The sequence below is a fragment of the Atractosteus spatula genome, chromosome 2, assembly GCF_055471065.1.
Source record: "Atractosteus spatula isolate fAtrSpa1 chromosome 2, fAtrSpa1.hap1, whole genome shotgun sequence".
Classification (NCBI taxonomy): Eukaryota; Metazoa; Chordata; class Actinopteri; order Semionotiformes; family Lepisosteidae; genus Atractosteus; species Atractosteus spatula.
The window spans coordinates 432483-455021 of NC_142707.1; the positions used below are offsets into that span (position 1 = coordinate 432483).

Here is a 22539-nt window from a genome sequence, read left to right on the forward strand (position 1 = left end):
CTACAAATCCCAGTCCTACACTTGTAAAGTGCTTGGAGACACCGTGGGATGAAAATGCATTACAGATTTACATTGAACATGAGATGAATAATGGTATTAAGATCCCAACTCTAAAAGGTCACATCCGTTCAGGAGCCTGAAATTTACAGAAAGGAGCGTGAACAGTGCAGCGTAGTGACTGCTGTCTTCGTCAACAGGGCTAACCAGCTCTACATTCTCTACGTGCACTTTGTTCACTTCCAGGTTACTACAGTACAAGCACTGGGTGCGCTTTAATTTTTTAGCCTGCCAGGCCAACTTTCCTCAGTCCTACAGACCCGCACCAAGCCCTGCGCGCTGCGACATTGGCCTTCCTGTACAAAAAGACGGCTTCATCTCTAACCAATCAGAGAGCTCGAAACTGCCGTCACGTAGAAGCAGAGCCAATCAATAACGAGAGGCGGACTTTCTTTTTCTTGGCCTATGGTGTCCGCGGAACTCTTAAAGGGAAATGTCAGATCCAATAGAAAAGCGGCGCTGTGGACGCCCCGCCTGAGAAAAATGTTGATTGATAAGGCTCTTACCCAATCATATGTTTTATAGGAATGGACCCAAAGTTTTTGGACCAATCAGCTGCAGCAGTCCGCCTATCAAGCTCCGCCCCGGTAGATGGCCATTTTGTTTTGGACGTAGAGCGAGACGGGTTTTCAACATTTCTAAAAACATGTTTGTTTATTCATAACTTTAACCCTTGGCGTTTCGGAACCATCTTTCAGAAGGTATGATTTCTGTTCCTTTGACGAGATTTTTCATTCTAATCGGCTCTCCTTTTCGAGTAGCACGTTAAAATAACGCTGTGTCTGGAGACCCCGGAGGTGCTGTTTACGCAGGTAGACGTTGGGCTCGTTTATAACTGACGAGTCCCGTTAAAATGTTTATTTTTAAACCGAAACCGCCGTATTCGTCATATCAACAAGAGCGGCAGAAGTGGTTAACACTGTATTTCTGAATCGCAGCGAAAGAAATGATTCCGCTCTCTTCTGATGTCGGTAGTTCAGTGTTGTGCAGCGGTGTCAGTGTTACAGCGCCATTGAAAGCGCTGATGCTGTGGTCAGTTAGCACCTGTGTGCCGGGGTTCTGGACTCGTACAGTTCACCTCGGGGGATCGATGGGGATGTAGTTCTACCGACCGATTGACCGACTGTTTCTTCAGTAGCGTCTCTGCTTTTCACGGGCTGCCGGTTAGCTGCTGAGACGCGGGTGGCCCGGAGAGCTGCGCGCCCTCGGCTGTCCCCTCCTGTCGGTTACATGTCGTTACATGTCGGCGTGGGAAGCGGATTCGTCTCTTGAGCTCGGATCTGAAAGACTTGGCGGCGGGGGTGAGCTGGGTTGATTAGCCTGCAGGAGACGCGTGTGACCCGAGCCTCTAGCTGTCGGTGACAGAGATGGACCCGTGTGTCCGGCCTGGCGAGTTACAGGCCAGCCGCTTGGTGAATCCTGCTCTCCAGCTGTTGCACTGAAGCTGTCCGGGTCTTCTGCAGGGCGTGGTGCTGGTCCAAGTGACTCCTCTCTCTCCCCCTCAGGCCAGCGAACCTGGTGCGGGGTGCCGAGCTGTCTGTGTGCCAGGTGGCCGGAGCAGGATGGACTACGAGAGGCGGTAAGATGATGAGGGTAACAGCTGCAAACACACCTGGAGGGACGCAGCGCAGGATTGGAAGGAAGTTCTGCCTGCACAGCCAGGGGCCCGGCTGTCTGCTCGTGTTATTAATGCCAGTGAGCAGTTAGAGAACTGACTGTGCTTCTTACTAGATTAGGCTTCGCCAAGGTCCTTAAGCAGAAGACTGATTGCATTATACAGCACATAGAAGCCTGGGCTGGTGGTTAAAATAAAGAGTTTGCTCTCGTTATTGTCACGTCTGTAGCCATGTCACTGTGATATAGTGCGCTGAGCTGGTGTCTGTGCGAAGAATTCCTCTTTTCTGACTTGGAGACTGCAGAGACCAGCTGAACTGAAATACGCCGGAGCGGCTCCCGTGGGCTCGGGCCGGTCTCCGCCGCGCGGCCGCGCTCTCACGTGCTGCCTCTCCTGTGCCCGCAGGGGCGGGCGGGGGGACCGCCTGGGCCGCTACGGCAGCGACCTCCAGGACCACGACTACCGGGACATGGACTACCGGGCCTACGGGCGGGACGAGCCCGCGGGCCTGGGCTTCGAGCCACTGGAGCAGGAGGAGCCCCCCTTCCCCCGCGAGGACAGGGGGTTCCGCCGGGCCGAGGACTTCCAGCGCTTCCGCAGGGAGGAGCGCGCCCACGAGTGCGAGCTGCTCAGCAGCGAGTACGAGCCCTTCGAGCCCCAGGAGCGGCCCAGGGAGTACGAGCCTCGCAGGAGGGGCTTCCGGCCCTACGGCCGGCCGGGGGGCTCCGCGGCGGAGCTGGAGGAGGAGAGCTACAGCGGCCCCCCTGCGCAGGAGGAGTACGGCGAGCTGCACGCCGAGGACCCGGAGTTTCAGGGCCCGGATGACCAGCAGGTGAGGTCTAGGTCCAGCGGTAACGCGGCACGGGCAGGTGACCAGGTAACCCTAGATGTTCAGCTCTTTCACGGACGCTGCTATCCTGAGCAAACTGCTGCACCTGCTGTCAGTGACTGGGCTGCAGCTGTTCTCAATGTGCTGCACGGGCTTCAGATGTAAGCTTAGCGACTGAAGTGCGAATTAATTCATTGTGAGCTTGTCGTGTGTAAATCTGTACCTGGCAGGAGTTCCCAGAGGCCGCCGTCTCCAGCCTGGCGGGGGGCCGGGGATCCGAGGGGTACCATGCCCGGGATGCTCTGGAGGAGTCGGCGGGCTTCCCTCCTGACCCGGACTTCCGGGACCAGGACTACCGTGCCGACTCGGGCGAGCAGAAAGCCAGCAACATTATCATGCTGAGGATGCTGCCTCCCGTCGCCACTGTCAACGAGGTAAGCAGCCCCACGCTGTAGGGACGTCTCTCCCCAGCAGCACCGTCAGCAGGCAGGGAGGAGAATCCGTCTCATCGGTGTCAGGTCACATTGGCAGGTCGGGCTCTTCAGGTGGAATACCCGCCGGTGAGGTAGGCTGGCGATTATGCTCAGGTGTTGGCAAATAGTAGATCTTCAAGTATTATATCCAGTTTTATTCTTCTGCTAGTTGTTAGTCCTGCCTGAGCACAAGCCGTTTAAAAATGACACGAACATCAACTGGTTAAGCAGTACTGACCAAGGCCTTGTGGCTTCTTAGTTTGATATGAATAGTCTTTCTAGTGGGGAAAGAACCAGACAGTAGCTTAGAAGACATTTTTATTAAACCAGGCAGGATCTAAAACTCGTATTCACAGATGGAGTGAGTTCTTCAAGCCGTGTATATTCCTCATTAGATCCATAACTTTGCCCGTTCTGGTGCATGAAAACTGGATATGGATCTGTCTCTTAAGTGTACTGCACGGTCACATGAGCTACTGCTCATCTTCGTCAGATGGGAAGTCCCGTAGTTGTCGGGCTTAACAGATCGGACATCCCCTAAGCTGTGTAAATACCAGCTGTCCTCTGTGTCCCACCTCCTCTGTCTCACTCTCCGGGTGCCAGAGGGGGGCTGACACTGATCAAGTCATTGTTACAGTGTTCCTGAGAGACAACACTTCCCTACGTTCGCAGTGACATCTGGGTCTTCATCCAGTGACCGTGACTATAGCACGTACAGCAGTCCATTTTCTCATCAGCAAGGCCCAGGCTCTGCACTGTTCGCTGCCGGTCTCTCTTGGGAGGCCAAAACTGCCAGCTGTTGTGTGTTCGGTGCAGTATGTAGGGACTCACTGATTCAGCCCCTGTGGTTTGCAGCTAATGTGGTATTTTTCCCATCAGTGGTTGGACTGACATTCTATTTATGACTGTTAGACGTTACCTCAAGTGCTGAATGAAGGCACATTACAGAGGCTGTCGCTGCCCCACTCTCTCGCTGTAATTCATACCTGTCGGCCTCTCGGGAGCCTCAGGACTCGCGGAACGTGTGTCAGAGGATGCCTACGTGTCTTCAGGGCTGCTGTGCTCAAGGAAGTTGGTGAACAGTGTTGCGGTTCGGAAACTGGGTGATACGATGAACAATTTGTTCTCCTTGGTTAATCCATGGTGTTACTCTGAAAGACCATGTTTGACGATCTTACAAGGCCAATATTCTTTTCTGGTCTTTTCTTTTTTTATACCTCGGGCTTTATTCATCCCTTCGTGCTTCTGGTGTCCTTTGGTATTCACCTCTACAGTCTGGTCCACTGTTGTACAGTTTTAAATATACCTCTGTTAAAACAAAGTTTTTTTCAGCAAAATATATTTTTCTTACAATAATAAGATCCCCCCCCCATGTTGTCAATTGAAATAAGGTGATTAAGTGGAACTTTACACCAAACGTCAGGGTGATCTGGAGTCATATTTTCCCATCATCCAGAAGCACAAGCTCATTCATTCAGTTCATTCACAGCTCCTGTCCTGCTGCACTTAAGAGAGGTCAGATAAGAGTCTCAACAGATTCTGCTTTTCAGCTCTGTACGTCTGGGATAATGCCCCAGAATGAATGCCTTTTCGAAATACATGGGCTCTGTGTTGAGAAATATATGAGCTACAATTGTCCCGAATTCCTCAAAAGTTCTTTACTGCCTGATGTATCTTAATTACTGATGCTCGACAAGCGAGTTTCCACTGCTGGGATGAATACAGTGAAGAATATTCAGAAGATTTAGGCAGAGCTGTTTCTTTTTCTTGTGTCTGGTTAGGAGATTTCCATGAGGTTTTGTTTTCTAGAAGAGTCTGCTGCTCGGTCGCACTCCACTTCTATCACTGCCCTGGTGTCTGGGGATGCAGATGTTGATAAAGTAGCGCAGAGGATCTGATGTAATGGTTACTTGCCTGGGAATGTTTCTCCCTTTTTTCTTTTTCTTGTCTCTCGTTCTTTTCTCGTTCGTTTTTTAATAAGACACTGTGTAGTGTCCGCCGCGAGGTGTATGTGATCTCTTTTTGGTCTCTGATTTGTTTCCGTCTCCTCCCCTCTGGGGCTGGGATTTAAATACGAGGATTTAATTCTTTACGGTTTGATGTTAATAATGCTGTCCGTGTCTGCAACCAGATCTGCCTTCATCCCTCTGCCTCCCCTCTGTTGTTGCAGATCCGCTCCCAGCTGCAGGAGCAGGGCATCCAGCCCAGGGAAGTCCGGCTCATGAGGAACAAGGCATCAGGTGAGCCTGCACTCCACAGGGTCTCCCCTCCTTCCCCCGCCCTCTGCTTCCCCTCCTCCGTTCTCTGTGCTGCTTTCCCCGGGAGGCTGGGCTGCCTCTGTCTGTACACCAAGCCACATGGGATCCGTCCCCAAGACGGGCCTGGTACACACCTCCCCACACACCCTCAGACAGCAGAGCACACAGTCGCCCCCCAGCAAGGGCATAGGAGCTCTCCTCCCAGCAGGAGAGACCCCATCGTAAGTATGCCCGAGCACCCCGGTGTCTGTGTGGTCGCGGTGTTGCTGCAGTGTGTATCTCGCCCTGGTCTACAGAAGAAAGACCTTCCTCTCCTCCGTCTCTGGGGGAGCCTGAGAAGCCAGCGATAGTTTCTATTGCATGTAGGTACAGAAGGCGGGGACTAAAAGAAGGACCAATTTCTTTAAACCATTCCATTGAGATGCTTTAGCATTAGGAAACTCTTGAATCATCAGAATCAGCATGGTCTAGAAGCCTGATCTGCTCATCTTAAGTGGCTTTGCACGACTGTGTCTGGTCTGTTCTGAGACTGCATCTGTAGAAAATAATTTGTTCTTGAACTGGCAGGTATTTCTGTTCCTACTGGTCACACATTTCCAGTGGTGATCAAGGCAATGTGCTATAGGGAATGTCTTCTTTTCCAGTTCTAGTTGAGCTGAAATACAAATCGCAGAACTACAGCAAAACTCCAGTTCAGGATTCTCCCTCTGGCCGGCTCGTGTTGGTGCCTCCGGCTTGCAGGCTGTACAGTGAGCTGTGCAGAATGGGCTGCGGGCACGGCATGTTTATCACCATATTAAAATCCTTCAGGATAAAAAGAAATCCGTAAATTTAAAAGTAAAACTTGAGATTTTTCATTGTTTTTATTTTGAAATAAAGAGGGAGAACTTGGAATTCGGACTGACGGTGGATTTTCCCTGTGATGGATTAAACTCAAGTCGGCTGTACTTCCTCTGTCTGTGACTGAGGCTGTGACTGTGTCAGACAAGAGCAGAGCTGTGGGTTAACAAGGCAACAGGAGAGGTGCACACCTAGGCTTAGAGCAAGCTTATAACATGTCTACAACGCAAGGAGCAAGGAGAGGTTAAATGTAAAAGAGAAAAACACAAGGTTCCAGATGTGGAGCCTGTTTCACTTTTGCGTCCTCACATTAACCTCTTCCTGTTCCCATACAACTCGCTCACTGGTGCAGCTCCTCTCTAACCTTGATGAAATAAGTCGCCCCCCCCCCATGAATCCAACAGTCTCAAAGAGGAAATTGGTCCGGTTTAATGTCAAATCTCAGACCAGTTTAGTCCCTTTCTTCTGGTTCTCAGACATCCTGACCAAAGCAATGATTCTGCAGAATCCGTGTCCACGAGCGCTGTGTGCAGAAGATTGGGCAGAAGTATGCAAGAATGCAGAGTGTGGGTTTGCCTTTCTGTCTGTGTGGGTGAGTGAGTGGATTAAAGGAGAGGAATGGATAAATAAGGAAATGTATGTATGAGAAAGGAAAATGTAATTCACATTCTATTCCATCACAACAGAAGTCTTATTATCAGAGCTCAGAATGCAGATGGGGGTTTATTGAAAGCCTACATTGAAAACTCTGAGTTAGTTTAGAATTTACAGTAGCCCAGTCTAGTTAATGTCTGGGACAACAGGCAGTAGTGTTTGTGGAGATTTAGAATGGAGAAACTAAAGTTTTTTTTTACATTTGAGGCTTAGGGTGGTGAGGCCTGGTAGGAGATCCAGCCAGTTAGCTGGTTCTGCCAACAAAAACTTTACCCTGAAAGGCTTCTAGAGCTAAACATGAGTGAGAAGGAGATAACTGCAGCACAGCGCTGTGCTGATCAGAGCGAAATTGTCTGCCAAAGAAGGCATGTGGTAGCGCAGATAATAAAGAACAGTAACATACAGCAGAAGAAGTGAGAAAATGAAATAATATAGTACACACAGACTCAGGTGCCCATCTCAGTTTCCGAAGAGGGCTTCCAGATTTAGCGGCCCAAGCTGTGTTGTTTTAAGTGCCATTCTGCCTGTAGTTGTTCCCTGGGTGCCCTGTGGCAGGTGGGGGGGGCAGCTTCTCCTGTGGATGCCTGTGCCCGTGTGTGTTCTGTGTGCCTGTCTGCCTGGGCTAGGGCGAGAGTGAGTGCGGACAGGGCAGGGCAGCATTGGCTCTGACACTAACACACTGCGTATCTGTATCTGAATGCTGTATCTCCAGGTCAGAGCCGAGGATTCGCCTTCGTCGAGTTTAATCACTTGCAGGACGCTGCGCGATGGATGGAGACCAATCAGGTCGCTTCTCGCTGCTCACTACAAGTACCCCTCCTGCTCACGCTGAGCCCAGACAACATAACAGACCTGGGGGGGGGTGCCGCTGGGCAGGGCAATGCCTGGGCCACACAGGGGGGACAGGGGGCGAGGTTCTGGGCGCTGCTGTCCAGCTGTCACACCTCATGCACAGCTACACTCCAGCACCACACCTCCGCTGCGCTGTGTGTAAACCCCAGGGTCCGGGGGCTGCTCTGTACTTAGAAGTATCAGTAATGGAGAAAAAGGTTTTGCGTCCTTGGAAATGTCTTGGAACAGTTATTACTGGGTTGGAGAGAAGAGGAGGCCATTAGATAGTCTTTGCACCTTAGGATTCCTCATATGTTTTTGATCTGTTGACTTCTTCAGGGATCACTGAAACCTTGGACGCTGATTATGTAGTTTGTTTAAACACCCAAAACTATTCTGAAACAAAGTACTTTCAGAACTAATTTCCATCTTTCCATTGTAAAACATTGGCACTTAATCCTCCTTCTGCGTCTAGTTTCCTTGATGGTCTTGAGTAAGTCATTTGGGTGAACTTGATTCCTGTACGGAAGGCCCTGCTGGGGTCGAGATGCACTGTAGTACAGGTGATTTTGGCTTCTTCCATGCCAGAATGGGAAGCACACTTGACTGCTGTGAGTGTGGAAACAGGTGTGCAGAGTCTCGCTGGAGCTGGTGCGTGCGCGCTGTTTGAGTGCCATTTAGAAAACCTTACAGTCGCACTTATGTTTCTCCAGGTTATTTAAACTTTTTGGGGTCTTCATGCTGTTGTTGACTCCGGCCTGTTGCTGACACTCACTGGAGCTGCTGCATCACAAGTTGCTCTGTTTGCTGTCAGTCGTCAATACAGAACACAGCTCTCCAGCCTGCGGGCAGATACAGTATACAGGTCCAGGGCAGCACTGCTCTATAGCTTGTGCAGAAAGGGAAAGCAGTGGTGTGGATCAGGCATTGTCCTCTTTGAACTAACCGGCAGGTGCACCCTTTCTCTAAACTATTTTAACTTAAACTGAAAAATCAAATTAATGTAAAAACAGTTCTCATTTGATCACTGATCACATTTATCATTACCGCTCTTATGATGATGATGGGGAAAGAAAGGAACGTTCCCATTGTGAATGCCACAGAAATGAGTGTTTAAGGATAAGCCTGGTCCCTGCCTGCCCGTGTTCATGTTCATGTTCTTAGCCGATGGGGATATTTTCCAGATCCTTAGAGTTTAGTAATCTGTTTTGCAACCTCCTTTCTCTTTTCCCGGAAGTCAAGCTCCTCGGTCATGCAGGGTCAGATTTGTTGGTAGATGGAGCTGGTTCTGGGACAGCAAGGTAGTGACTATCCTGTGGCATCCTGCAGCATTAGAATAGGATGGTGATTTGGGGTGTTTTTTTCCCATCATCCACAGCCACTCCAGAGTCTTTCAAAACTTACAAATGTTGTCATTTGTGAATTTTCACGTGGTAATTTACCCCTATATTTCCAGCCCCATCTGTCACTCTCTCTCATAAGGTAGGCCACTGGAGGAGCAAGGATTGTAAAACAAGATTGGAGAACAACAGTTTATCAGTATTTATTTACTGACCTACCTGCCTATAAGCCTGCAATTGAGGGTCTGTCAGTTTTGCACTGTGTGACAGTAGCAGGTGGTTGTTGGTTGGTTCATATGCGCTTGTGTTTGTGCTGCTGCTTGCAGTACTGAGGGTGTGCAAGTGCATCACATTCCTTGACTGTGTTGGACGAAACAGTGAGGAGGAGGAGGGTCGATCGGAGGTCTGATTCACCTGCCAATGGCGATAAGGAGTTACGCATAGCAAGAAATCGCTTCCCCTTCACTTGTGCATTACTGTCACCAAAAGAATTACTTTGAATGGAACAAAAGCAGTTTATCTTGCGTTAATCCATTTCTTGTCAGTGAGAATAAAAAAATATTGTAAGTGAACCCAAAGCTTGTTGAATCTTGGATAGATCCAAAATAAATACTGTATCTGTCTAGATATCTTGCAGGGTTTCAGAGAAAATCAAGATACCAACATACTTCATCCATCTGAAAGCATTCCACAGAACTGTGGACATAATGGAAAATGCTAAATGTATCCAAAACTGCATACATTCCTTTTTTTATATATAAAACTGCAAAGCATAATTCTTCCTGATCAGGTTAGAATATGTTTTGTTTCAAATGTGTGGAACCCTGTTCCAACTTGGGTAGCTGCATTTTTTCTGTAATATGTTTTAATAATTTAAAACGTCCAACAGTTACTTCCTTGTTCTACAGCATCGCACTGTCCAGATTAGCACTAAACTATTCACCTTCCAGACACCTCATTCCCTGTAGTTCAGTCACCACTTCACACAGCACTGCAGCCTCCTCCTGAAGGCATCTGCTCAGTCCCATTAAGCAGATTCTGATGCCTTGGGTGTTCAGTTATGTTGGGGCAGTAAGGAATTGTGGTGTTTTGAAAATCCATTATAACCTTCAACACATAGGATTCTTGTTACAAGTAAAATTCTGAGAAAAAATTGGAAATAGCTTTGATGAAAAGCACTGAGTCCCTCACAGTCTTCCATGTGAATATTTTCTGTTTAGCTACTCAAATTACATACTACTTTTTAACTAAGATTCATTTAGCATAATAAAAGATTATGACTGTGGACGACGGGGACTCCTGCTGTATCTCTTTGGTAGGTTGTACTTTGGTTTAATCTATTTGGATATAGTTTGATTTCACCTCTTTTAAGTTTGGTCATTCAGAAAATGTTCCTTAATAGTGTTCTTGAATTTAGCTGCTACCTGGTCTAGTCATGGGATGGCAATAAAACTTTGAGACTAAATAGATTTTTGACAATACTGTGAGACTGATGTCGCTTGATATTGTTCTCCATTTAAAAAGACATAAATGCACACAAATGACACTAACATCAGAGACTATTCTTTTTGACTAACAGCAGAGAAAAATAAACAATGTGCAGGTAACTGCCAAGATCAGAGTTATTGATCAGAGCAAAGAAGCTGAATGTGTAAATTTTTATAGGCAGTTTAACAGCCACAGAATGACAGTAGTACTGAGAAAGGCTTGTGGGTGCAATAGTCAAGTCTTGAAACGGTGCCTGATGGTGTGTGTAATGCCTCTGAGTGGCTGTGTGGAGATTGTTGGAGGGATCCATGTGCCCAGCTCTCAGTCCTGCTCTGTGGGTGCAGTCTGGACACCTCGGGGGTCCTCTCCTAGACCAGTCTGTGCGTTAGACATCCTTTTAGCACATTGGTGCTCCTGCTTGTGCTGCAGCAAGGTGGCGGGGTGCTTAGTGTCCGTTTGTGGTGTGTAGTGTCCTTGCAGAACTCTCGCCTCGCATGGCTCACCTCATTTCCCCGTCTAGCTCTTCTCCTGTGTCTTCCTTAACAGCACGGTTAGTATTACAGCTGTTTCATCACCTGTTCCAACTGGATAAGGCAAGCATGTACCCACCGGCCACTCACAAATCTGATTCCACTTGGGAAGGGCCTCTAGTGCTGGTGTCCTGGAAATTGCCATCCAGTTCTGGGTCTGGGCGGTGCAGCAGGCTGGTGGGCAGAGGATTTGGTTCAAACTGAGCCTTGGTCTTGCTTTAACACCAACATTTTCACTGGGTTTTTGACACCCCGCTGACAGCGTTGCTGGAGCAACTGCGATACAGAAACAGCTGAGAGCCATTTTTGTGTGTGATCTAACTGTATAAAAACTTTGCTTGACATTTTTTAAGAAGTGCAGATGCTGACTTGGAGCAGGTAGTTTGTATTTTGAAACCGATATGTGGATGCTGGCTGGGAGGCAGTGTTGTCAATGCCAGCAGCACTGGTGAAAGCCTGTTCTCAGGGTCCCTGAAGAGCAGGTTGTGGAGCCACATCTTTTAATGTGATAGATCAGAGTTGATTAACTGGTTAATATAATAAATAATCTGATACTGAACCTAATAATAAATGTAAACCATTAATAAATAGGAAATGGGGAGACCCAGGAGTGCGGAAGGGTTGATGAGTGTGGCCTGTGTGGAGGGTTCTGCAAGCCGGACTCATTGGTCAGGAATCTCTGTCAAGTTTTGAAAGGGGTGTGTGGCTGGGGGCTGGATAGGCAGCAAGGCTGCATGATAACCTGGCGACGTTAGTGTTCCGTCAGATGGGAGAAAACAGCATGACATGGGTGGACTTGTGACTTTATCTGGGGAGTCACTTACACTTGGAGCTCCTGCAGGCTGAAAAACATAGAAACATCTTTTTCAAAAAAGCCGTCTCGTGAATTTCACATCCTCAGTGAGAGGAGGTCATAGGAGTAGCAGAACAGCTCAAATGGATTGAGTTTCCTTGCTGCTGAGGTGCTCAAGGTGTATGGTAGTTTTTGGTTGAACAGGTCCTTTGCTGGGTGAAATGTGCTCTTATATTCCCTCAAATTGTAGGGTAGCTTCCTAAGACAGAGCAGTAACCAGGTGAAACCAGTTGGTTCTGTATTGATTGACATGGGGAAAGAACATTTCTAGTTCAGAAACTGCGGCTTCATGGATGTGTAGGAATGAGGTGTTGTGCATGTCTTAGCTGTAGGGATTATAATCGCAGCGGAGTATGCTGTTGCTCTCGAGGTGCACAGTCTTACTGTGGGGTGCCTGTCTAGGAGAGCAACTCTTGCTGCCCAGTGCTGGTCCACACCTTCTCCATGCGTGCGGTGTCAGGTTCAGCACAAGCCCCTTCTTCCACAAATGCGCAGGATTTGGGGACAGTAGGAGCAGTTCGCTGCCCGTCCTGTTCAAGGAAAGGGGGGGCAGGGTTAGTCTTCTCCAGATTTTTCCCCTAGAAGGGGGGGGTTCAGGCCCCTGGTCCCATACAACCACACTCATGATTTCCATGGCAAACGGGCTGTTGTTTTTCCCGTCCCTGAAGCTGAAGGTTACATCTCTCTTTCTCTCAGTCTGTCTCTCTCTCTTGTCTGTGAGTGCGCCCGGCTGGCCTCCCCTGCCCTGCCTCATTCTCTGTGTGTTTGGCTTTGCAGAGGGTGCTCACGATCCTGGGCCAGAGGGTCTCGATGCACTACAGCGATCCCAAGCCCAGGGCAAATGAAGACTGGCTCTGCAACAAGGTACAGGGCAGTCTTGCTTTGCTTTTCGCTCACTTCACAAGGCCAATGGTGTCCGAATTTTATTACGGTTAATGGAACTGTCTTTTCAACTTCTGAAAATCAAGATTTTTTTTCTGCATGTGTCCTATAACTTTAGCTCACGTTTTAAATCTGCCAAAGTGCCGAGTTAAATGGCAAAAACAATGTCAGTGACAGTCTACAGGCTACAGTGTATGTTGGGATGTCCAGATTGAATTTGAAATGTAGGCTTTTGAACTCTGTTCTTCAATGGATGGTGGCCATGGCAACAAGTATCAGCTCCTCCATTGTCTTGATGCTTCACTGCTGATAGACTAATTGAGCTGAGAGGCGCCTACGTGCCACCCTGTCCGCTGGGCCTTGTGTGTGGCTGAGGTGCTTGACTGTCGTGTGTTTCCGTCTCTCTGCAGTGCGGCGTGCAGAACTTCAAGCGGCGAGAGAAGTGCTTCAAGTGCGGCGTGCCGAAGTCGGGTGCGTTGAGGAGTGGGCAAGAAGGCGAGATCCATGGGAAAGGACAGGCTGCAATGGAACAGCAGGAGAGCGCCGATGGGATGTGCTGCTCTTTGACTGATGCGTTTCTCTTTCCGCTCTTGCCTTCTCTCCGCAGAAGCAGAGCTGAAGCTGCCCCTTGTCCGCAAAGACGTGCCCCTGGGCCATCTGAAGGAGTCCTCCCAGGGCCTACTGCCCCTGCCCACCCTGTATGCCCCTGCGGCCCCTGTCCTGCCCATTGCTGGGGTGCCTGCTCAGAGCGCAGAAGTAGCCAATGACAGTGAGTATCGCAGCAGCGTCCTCCCACTTCAAACTACTGCCACTCGGGTTGTGAATGCTCCAGTGTGATCAGTGTATGCGTGAGCCTCCCTGCCCGATGTCTGAACCGATTTTTATATATCGTAAGCCTTCCTTGATAGGGCTGTCTGTTCAGCAGATCAGTAATGTACACACTTATCTGAAGGCAGGTATTACTGTTAATACTTTCAACTGGGAGCCTATCCAGGAAGGCCCAGATGTGATGCCTGTTCAGCGCAGGACACCAGTCCACTGTGCCATCTTCCAGCAGATAGTTGTGTGGTGTTGTCTGTAAAACCCCTCCATAGGCCTGACAGCCAGCTTGTCCCTGTGTTTGTGTGCAGCTCTGATTCTGCGTAACCTGGGCCCTCACACCACGCTGGAGTCCATCCTGACAGCACTCTCGCCCTTCGCCACTCTCTCGCCCTCCAACGTGCGGCTCATCAAGGACAAGCAGACACAGCTCAATCGCGGCTTTGCCTTCCTGCAGCTCTCCACCATTGTGGTGAGACCTGCCGCCTCTGCTTCTGGCCAGGAGTGGTGGGTGTGTGTGTGTGTGTGTGAGCGTGTGAGCATGTGAGCATGTGAGATCAGCATATGGGGTTTGCATAAGGGGACGCATTGAGAGTATTGTGGTTTATTTCCTTTAAAAATGTTTTAGATTTTACTTAAAAATCTGGATGTTTTAATTTTGCATCTGTTGACTGAGAATTTTGTGCTGTGTAGGACTGTATTCTCCACACAGGAGTGTATCAGTCCTTTACAGAACTGTGTGTGCAGTAATGTTTCCCACATTCTGCAGGAATCAAATATTCTTGCATTTGTTTTTGTAATAGTGACTGCAATAAGCAACAGTATTACTGTGTCATAAAATAAGAAAATGTCCTTCAATATCAGGTATTTTTTATTGTCATAAAGCTAAAGTCTCTACTGAATGAAAATATTGCTATAGGACAACTAAGGAAAAATCGCATGCAAGTGTATATTGGACGAAAGCCAAGCAGTATGCTATCTTACTGTTCAAAGTTCAATTCCGTCTCCAAATTATATTTGTAAACGGGAAGTCTTGCAAGTTGTGAACTGTGGTGTGAAGACACTTCCGGAAGTGATCCCTTGCATGCTTTTAAGTCCCCTTAATGGCAGTTTTATTTTTTTTCCCCAAAAGGAAGTACTTGTTATTTTGGACTTCACTGCGTCAATCCCATTTTTACAGTCTTCTGTGTCGCACTAGCAGAGCTTGAATTACAGGAGGCAGCTATACAGTAGCTCCCGTACTGTAAACAAAAGGCTTTTATCCAGATAGATTCATACACGTTTGTAGAACCGGGTGTTGTACTGGCACGATCCGAGTGCAACACGCTGACTCTTTTTTTTTTTTTTGGAGCGTTTGATTAACACATTTTAATGGTAACTCATTTTACAAATGAGTGTTCGTTTTTTGGTATGTGCAGTGATTTTTTGCTCAAATGAGAGCATGTGAAACTATGCACATATCCCGTCGGTGTTCCCTGGCGGTGAATGTGGTCGTGTCAGTGCTGTATGGTTTGTTTCCTGCGGTGGTCTCGTCATGCTTCAGGCGTTCCTGAGGAGGGCGAGATGTTTTTCTATGAACCTCAGGTCCTCGGAGTGCGAATCATCGCCTGTCTGTAGAGTAGCACAGCTTCGTTTTCCTCTTTGTTGTTTCTCCTTCTTTCCTTCCTACTGTTTTTTTAAATAAATGAATATTTATGTGTTCTGTATATTTACCTTTACTGTTATTAATGTGTTATCTGTAGTTACATTTTTTTTATTGCCTTGTTGAGTTCTGTTTAGTAGTAGCCTGGAGAGCCTGTCTTTACTGCTGTGTCATGTTGTTCACAGGAGGCATCTCAGCTGCTGCAGATCCTGCAGGCTCTCCAGCCGCCCCTCAACATCGATGGGAAGAGCATCGCCGTTGAGTTTGCCAAGGGCTCCAAGCGGTACGGTGCTCCGCCGGAGCCGACTTGACCCCATGGAGATGCTTGTGGGACCGATGAGGGGAGGACATTGGACTCAGGCTGGTGTTGAGTGTGACTGTGAAGCCCCTGTGTGACAGTTGCTGTCTCTCTCTCTTTCAGCGACGTGTTTCTCACAGACAACAGCCGGGTCAGTGCTGCCACGGTGGCCAGTACAGCCATTGCAGCTGCTCAGTGGGCTGTAACTCAGGTAACTACAGCTGTACAGCGGGGGGGTCACTCGGGTAACTACAGCTGTACAGCGGGGGGGGGGGTCACTCGGGTAACTACAGCTGTACAGCTGTACAGAGAGGGGGGTCACTCGGGTAACTACAGCACAGCTGTACAGTGGGGGGAGTCACTCGGGTAACTACAGCACAGCTGTACAGCGGGGGGGGGGGGTCACTCGGGTAACTACAGCACAGCTGTACAGCGGGGGGGGGGGGTCACTCGGGTAGCTACAGCACAGCTGTACAGCGGGGGGGGGGTCACTCGGGTAGCTACAGCACAGCTGTACTGGGGGGGTCACTCGGAAAACGCAGCTGCTCAGTGGGGTCACTCAGTCAGCCTTGCTGATTGTTTCTGGCACTGGCCATCCTTGGGAAAAGACCGTAAAACTACCACTAACATTCACTCGAAGAGAAGAGACTGGTTTGCTAGTAGCTAATAGATTCTACATTTCATTCAGATTTGTTGAAGGACCCCAGAGTGTTTCCTTTCAGTCTCCCCCAACTCTGCGTAAAGCACATAATCTTTCAGACACGTTTTCCACATTTCCATTGTGTTCAGATTCTGCATCTTCTCGTGCAGGATGTGTCGTTTTGAGCAGCACGGGTGTGCTGCTGAGGTCACTGATGTGGTCGATTCTCTTGCAGACAGCTCAGACGGCAGCAGCAGGTGCCCAGAGTGCAGATTACAGCCTGTACCAGCAGGGGGCAGTGTATGGGGAGACGCAGGAGTATTCACAAGCTTACGAGACGCAGAGCAATCCACATGGGAGCGGCACTGCTGCGGGCGCTGGACTGATAGGGTCATACATGGCCACAACTCAAGGTCAGTATCGGCAAATATGTACACTAGTGGGAAACGGAAAGAAACCTTTCTTTCCAGTGCATCTGGGGTTCAGAGCGCATCCTTCCCAGCACAATGAAGGATAAATTGGCACTTTCCATTCACTTAGCTGACTGCTGCACCTCATGTATCACCACAGTGACCACAAAGTAGGTGCAGCCTTGGGCTGATAGAGACAGAGCCATTTTCACTTCCTGTGTGTCCCACAGAGCCTTGTCAGAGAGGAGACCTGTCACTCCTCAGACTGGTGCTGTGTAGCTCTTTCTGAGAGCCCTGCAAGCTCACAGGTGCTCAGCAGGTGGCAAGCCTGCTGTTGCACTACAGCTCAAAGGCATTGTGGCCAACCTGAGCCTGTCTGAGGAATCTTGCTGTCTGCTTGCCAATGACAGAGCCCAGACTAGATCGGTGATGTCTAGACTGTTGGGCTGCGCAGAGGATGTGACCATGTGCTGTGATTTGCCGTGCCACAGCATGTACCTGTATATATTTATGTGTAACTGCAAGTCCTTTTACATTGCTTTTGCTGAATTAATATTTGAATGTTTTCTGTCCCTCTGAGACAGCAACGACAGTCTCTTCAGAGCCAGAGGTGCCTGGTGTGGATCCTGTACAGCTGCCCCAGACAACAGCAGCTCAGACGCCCATGGTGACCACAGAAGCCAGCACACAGTTGGCCCAGGTACCCACGCAGGACTGGCTCTCTGTCACCCACACAAAGGCTTGCAAGAGACTATAAAATACTTGCTCTGTGCTGTAAACAGTATTAGGACATTGCAGTGAGATAATGTTTCCATTCCTTTTTCTAACCCCTTTGCCCAGTTCAGGGCTGTGGGGAAGCCAGACCCTATCCGGCAAGGGGGTAAGCCCTGGACAGGTTCCAGAGGGAAATACAATGTGTTGCTACAGACCAGAGTGCTCTGGTGTCAAGTCGGTGTTGCGGCAGGAAGCCGTTTCGCAGTGGTGTAATAGAGGACAGGCCCGGCTCTCATGCGACTGAGGCTGGTGCGTCTGCCTGGCCCCGCAGGCCGCAGAGGCAGGGCAGCTCTGGCTACAACGCTCGCTGGAAATCTGCCACTCTGTCTCTGTGTGAGGAGCAGAAAAGGGTGTCTGTTTGATTGGGGTTTTCAAGATTTAATTCTGTATGTATGAGAGGTTCTGTCGGTGACTCTCCCAGGCTGTCCAGTACACCCAGCCAGCCACAGCTCACAAGACGGAGATCATCGGCAAACCCCAGCCAGCTGCCAGCACCCAGCCTGCCACCCCTGGCACTCCCCTCGAGTACCAGCAGTACCGTGAGTACCCCCCCCCCCCCCAGAGGGCCTGTTCCCTCTCCGATTGGGAAGCTGCCGATTGGGGACCGTGTTTTTGTGAGGCAGCTGAAAAGCGTCTCTCCTGTCTTACTACAGGATGCGTGTCCTTCTTATTGCAGTTTTTAATTTCCTGCCACTAGGGGTTTTAAAAGGATCAAGAATGGTGCTCATTTTGAGAGAAGCTCAGATATTTCTGCTTCATGAGCTTTTGTATTCAGAATTTCATACCCGTCATTCATTCAGTGGTCTTGCATGATTCCAGTAAGGTTATTAATTTATTAATTCAATCAGGGACCTCAGAAAATAAATCTGTGCACACAAGCAATGGGGCATCTTTCTCATTTCAGCTGTTCCAGATGTGTCTACCTACCAGTACGACGAGACTTCAGGCTATTACTACGACCCCCTGACTGGTCTCTACTATGACCCCAACTCCCAGGTACACCAATGTCCTCAAACTTTTAGAAGTTTGTTTGAAATACGGCTATGTGTTGCTCTCCAGAAGAATTACATAAAAAACTGACAAAGGCACTGAGCAGACTGACCAGCCTTCCGATTCTCAGGGTCTTCCGGCTGTTGATCTGACTCCTGGCCTTTTTGAACCCTTAATTGACCTAAAGGTTGCCTCCTCAAAGCTAAAAGTGAACTTGCACGTTTTATATTTTATAACATTGCTGCTTGTTTATTTAAAAAGTTGTTATTTGCCCATCTTTACTTTTGCAAAGTCATTTAGGACTCAGCTTTAATAAAACCATAAGCCAGAATTTAACGAGTGCTGCTCTAGGCCGTACCAGGCATGAATAGCTTAAACTGAGGGTCTTTGCTGTCCTTGTTCCTCTGCAGTAGAACTGGGGTCTCTACTGTCCTTGTTCCTCTGCAGTATAACTGGGGTCTTTGCTGTCCTTGTTCCTCTGCAGTATAACTGGGGTCTTTGCTGTCCTTGTTCCTCTGCAGTATAACTGGGGTCTTTGCTGTCCTTGTTCCTCTGCAGTATAACTGGGGTCTTTGCTGTCCTTGTTCCTCTGCAGTATTACTTCAATGCCCACACTCAGCAGTACATGTACTGGGATGGTGAGCGCCGCACCTACATCCCTGCTGCCCAGCAGAGCTCTGAGGCCCAGCCTGCAGCCACCTCCAGTGCCACTGTGCCCACACAGACTGCTGCCTGTACTGCGTCCACCAAGGAGAAGAAGGACAAACCCAAGACCAAGACTGCCCAGCAGGTACCAGCCCAGCAGGAGCAGAACTGTGAAGAACTCGTTCAGGGAGGAACAGCCACTCCAGAGCTTCTTATAACCTGGACTTTCATTTCCTAATCAGTCCTTTTGCTGAATATCCTTAGAATAGTTGATGATGAACTGGAAGAAAGGTCTGCAGAGTGGAGACGTGTGCTCCTGCTGTGCTACAATATATTCTTACTCTCTGCCAATGCACCATGGCCGAGAGTATTGAAGTGTTTCTTCTGCATCACATGTGAAGCTTAATTTATAATATATGCCCATTTGAACATTATTGTGCTTTACTGAAACTAAAGTCAAATGAACAGGAGGCTGCAGTACAGAAATCAGTGAGGGGCATCATCAGGTAACATCGGGCCGCGTGTCGCCATTTCTGTCTGGTCCTTTCAAAACCAAATATTTTATCAGTTTATTTTATGGTACAGAGGTGTTTCTGTATTATGTGTGAATAATTATTTGTCAGAACGGAACTCCACAGGATAGCCGTCTGTCTAAGTGTGGATATTGATGTTGAAGCTGATTTTCGTAACTGGGCACGTGTAGATCCAGGGCTGCCCGGCTTGACCGTAGCCACTCTCACAGCTGGACGGCGACCTGTTTCTGTACGTTCGGTCTGCAAGCGATGAACGAGTGAAGCCTCACAGGAACTGGGTCCAGGAGGCTGCAGGGAAGCGTAGGAACAGATTCCTGGCCCTCTGTTCACAGACGCCTCTCTCCTCCTGCACAGATCGCCAAGGACATGGAGCGCTGGGCCAAGAGTCTGAACAAACAGAAGGAGAACTTCCGCTCCACGCTGATGCCCCTGAGCTCCACCCGGGAGGACGAGAGGCGGGAGTCGGCCAGTGCGGACGCAGGCTACGCCATCCTGGAGAAGAAGGTACGCTCCTGCTGGAGACACGGGGCTCGGAGGGATTGGGCTAGAGCTGTGGGTCTGTGATCGAGGCCCTGCGGGTCAGTGGAGTTACCGCACAGAGCACCAGAGCTAGTCGTCAAAAGGACAGATTATTTCTTAACTGCTACATCTAGAGCACTGGCTCCGGCTTCCTCTTTCAGGGGACGCTGTCGGAACGACCCCAGACATTGATGGATCAGCTGAAACGCAGTGAGGAAAGAGGGGTGAGTACTCCTGTGTTCTCTAACGGGGGGCGGTCTTGCCCTGTCTGAGGACTGTCCACCCATGATTGCTCGTATCCCTGACCTCACGGGGAGCAGAAAAAACAAATTAGCGACTTAATTAAGTTGCAGCTGCTGTTTGAAAGCAAACGCATGAATGTGCTTGAGCACACCCTGCCCAGCCTTGCCGAGATCTGATGAAATAAGGCTTCAGGGTCGCAGAGCTGCTGCCTGGGTGTTCTGGGCTGCATGAGCGCTATCAGCGTCCTTTTCTCGATTCCCCTGTGCTGCAGAAGAGCAGCCCGCCGCAGGGCCTGGTGGCTGCCTACAGCGGGGAGAGCGACAGCGAGGAGGAAGGGGAGAAGGGGGCGGATCGCGAGGAGCGGCTGACCGACTGGACCAAGCTGGCCTGCCTGCTCTGCAGGAGACAGTTCCCCAGCAAGGAGGCGCTGCTCCGGCACCAGCAGCTGTCCGAACTGCACAAGGTGAGGAGTAGGACCGCCGGTCCACCTGTCCCACCACTGCAGCACAGCCCACTCCCAATGGAGCGGTCCAGCCGCATGATGGAAAATGATTCGGTTACAGAGGATACAGCACTGAGTCTCTGCGCCAGTTTCCCTCATGTCTTCTGACCAATTTCTGTTTCAGCAAAACCTGGATCAGAGGAAAGCCCGCATGACTGACCAGGAGGGAGCAGACCGAGAAGGAGAGGTTGGTGTTTGTGAGTTTGCCGTTAGACACACACTGGCGAAAAGCAGCCTACTTCACAAATAAGTTGTCCTTACAGGAACTAGCATAATAGCATGTGATATTGTTTGTGTTGTAGTGGAATAAGCAGTCATTTTGTTATATGTTTCATTTTGATTAGTTTGTGCACATTCTGCAGTTTGGAATAAAACGACCCCATTGTTCCCAACTGCGTGTCTTGCAGTTGCACTCTTGAAGGAGAGGAAAGAGACAAGAAAATCCAAATAGCGAACATGTCAATGCCTGAAGCTCTCGGTGCTGCTTAAAATGTGGATCTGCAAGTCTTTTTCCTTTATTCTCAGCTGAGATACAGAGATCGAGCAGCAGAGCGGAGGGAGAAGATCGGGTTTCCAGAACAGTCTGATACCAAGAAGAGAAAGTACAGCTCCATGTAAGGCAGGCGTTTCATGACTGCAGTCCCGAGTTCAAGGGCTTCGAAGAGCAGGGGGTTACAGTCGTGTGGCGTTAATACCTTCTACATCACCCACTGCCACGCCTGCAATACTGATCTATGTTAGAGTCCATTTTGAAACTGTAAAGAAAAACATTCAAAGCATTGCTCCTGTCCAGGAAAACAAAAAAGAGCCTGTTCTGTGCTGCCTGTGTTGTCAGTTTATGGCTGTGCTCCTGTCCCATCTCATTCATGTTTTAAATCATTGCGAGTCACTAGCTAGCAGGACCCAAAGGTGAACAGCAGAGCTCCATTGTGCTTGTCAGTAAGAGTAAACAAAACCAGAATGTCTCCCTCTTCTCTCTCTCAGCGATGGGGTGGCGGGGAACAGCCTGGGCGCCCGGATGCTGCAGGGAGGGGTGAAGAGGAGCATGCTCGCCCGAAACATCCAGGTGGAGTGACAGGGAGAGAGGACCATGAGAGACTGAGTTTTCAGCCCAGCAGGGACCAGGAGGGGCCGCTGGCCGTCGTCCACACTCCTGTTTCACACCACCTTCAGAAGATATGGACTTGAGTGTTGGTCTGTCTTGTCACTGGTGCAGCTGTTGAGAAAATCGGTCCCTACACTGCAATACAAACTGGCATGAGTACTGGCTTTGAGTGGATCAGCGGACAACCCCTAGAGCCTCAAGGACACCTGTTTTTATGTGCCCCCAGGAGGGCTGTGCCAGGGGTGGGCTGCTGCCCGCAGGCACACATTGTCCTCCCAGTGAAGCTCAGCAGAGGTGGGAGAAGTGCTGGCGCACTGTGCAGAGATGCAGCGTCTTTCACAAATTGATTAAAGGTGCTGGAGTGCATGGGGCAGTTTCGTCTTTTGTCACACTAATCTGGGAACAGATGAAGTATTTCCCTTCCCTTGTTTTATGAATTTGTTCAGGTACACACTGAGCAGTTAGGGCTACAGCTTAGTGGCTTTGTGGCTTGAAGCAAAAGCAGCTTCACCTGGATGGGAGTTTCAGTTGTTTGGATGAAGGGTATCCTATAAAGTTACAGCATAGGCAGCTCTAAGAGAAGAGATCTGTACATTTAAGGGGGGGGGGGGGGAAGAGTTTCTCATGTCTTTGTTAACAGTGGCACCTGACATCACTAGAGGTTTGCAGTTTTGAGCCCATACAGTGAAAGCCACTAGCAGCCAGCAGTGTGGAAACAAGGGTATTTTATCAAATTAAAGGATCAGCACTGGAGTGAAGCTACAGAGCT

General features: G+C 49.3%; 1 protein-coding gene across 1 annotated transcript; it reads left to right on the forward strand.

Annotated features, from left to right (window-relative positions):
- The first annotated feature begins 657 nt into the window (after positions 1-657).
- Positions 658-22136, forward strand: rbm10 (RNA binding motif protein 10). The gene is made up of 23 exons (XM_088908517.1): positions 658-758; positions 1563-1636; positions 2078-2504; positions 2732-2935; positions 5145-5214; positions 7439-7512; positions 12546-12632; positions 13061-13121; positions 13258-13419; positions 13781-13941; positions 15297-15394; positions 15533-15620; positions 16285-16462; positions 17044-17159; positions 17655-17772; positions 18138-18229; positions 18819-19013; positions 19756-19905; positions 20082-20144; positions 20435-20626; positions 20790-20852; positions 21191-21279; positions 21650-22136. Exons 2-23 carry the CDS (start codon positions 1620-1622, stop codon positions 21738-21740), a joined length of 2796 nt encoding a protein of 931 aa, XP_088764643.1. The 5' UTR covers positions 658-758; positions 1563-1619; the 3' UTR covers positions 21741-22136.
- The last annotated feature ends 403 nt before the right edge of the window (positions 22137-22539 follow it).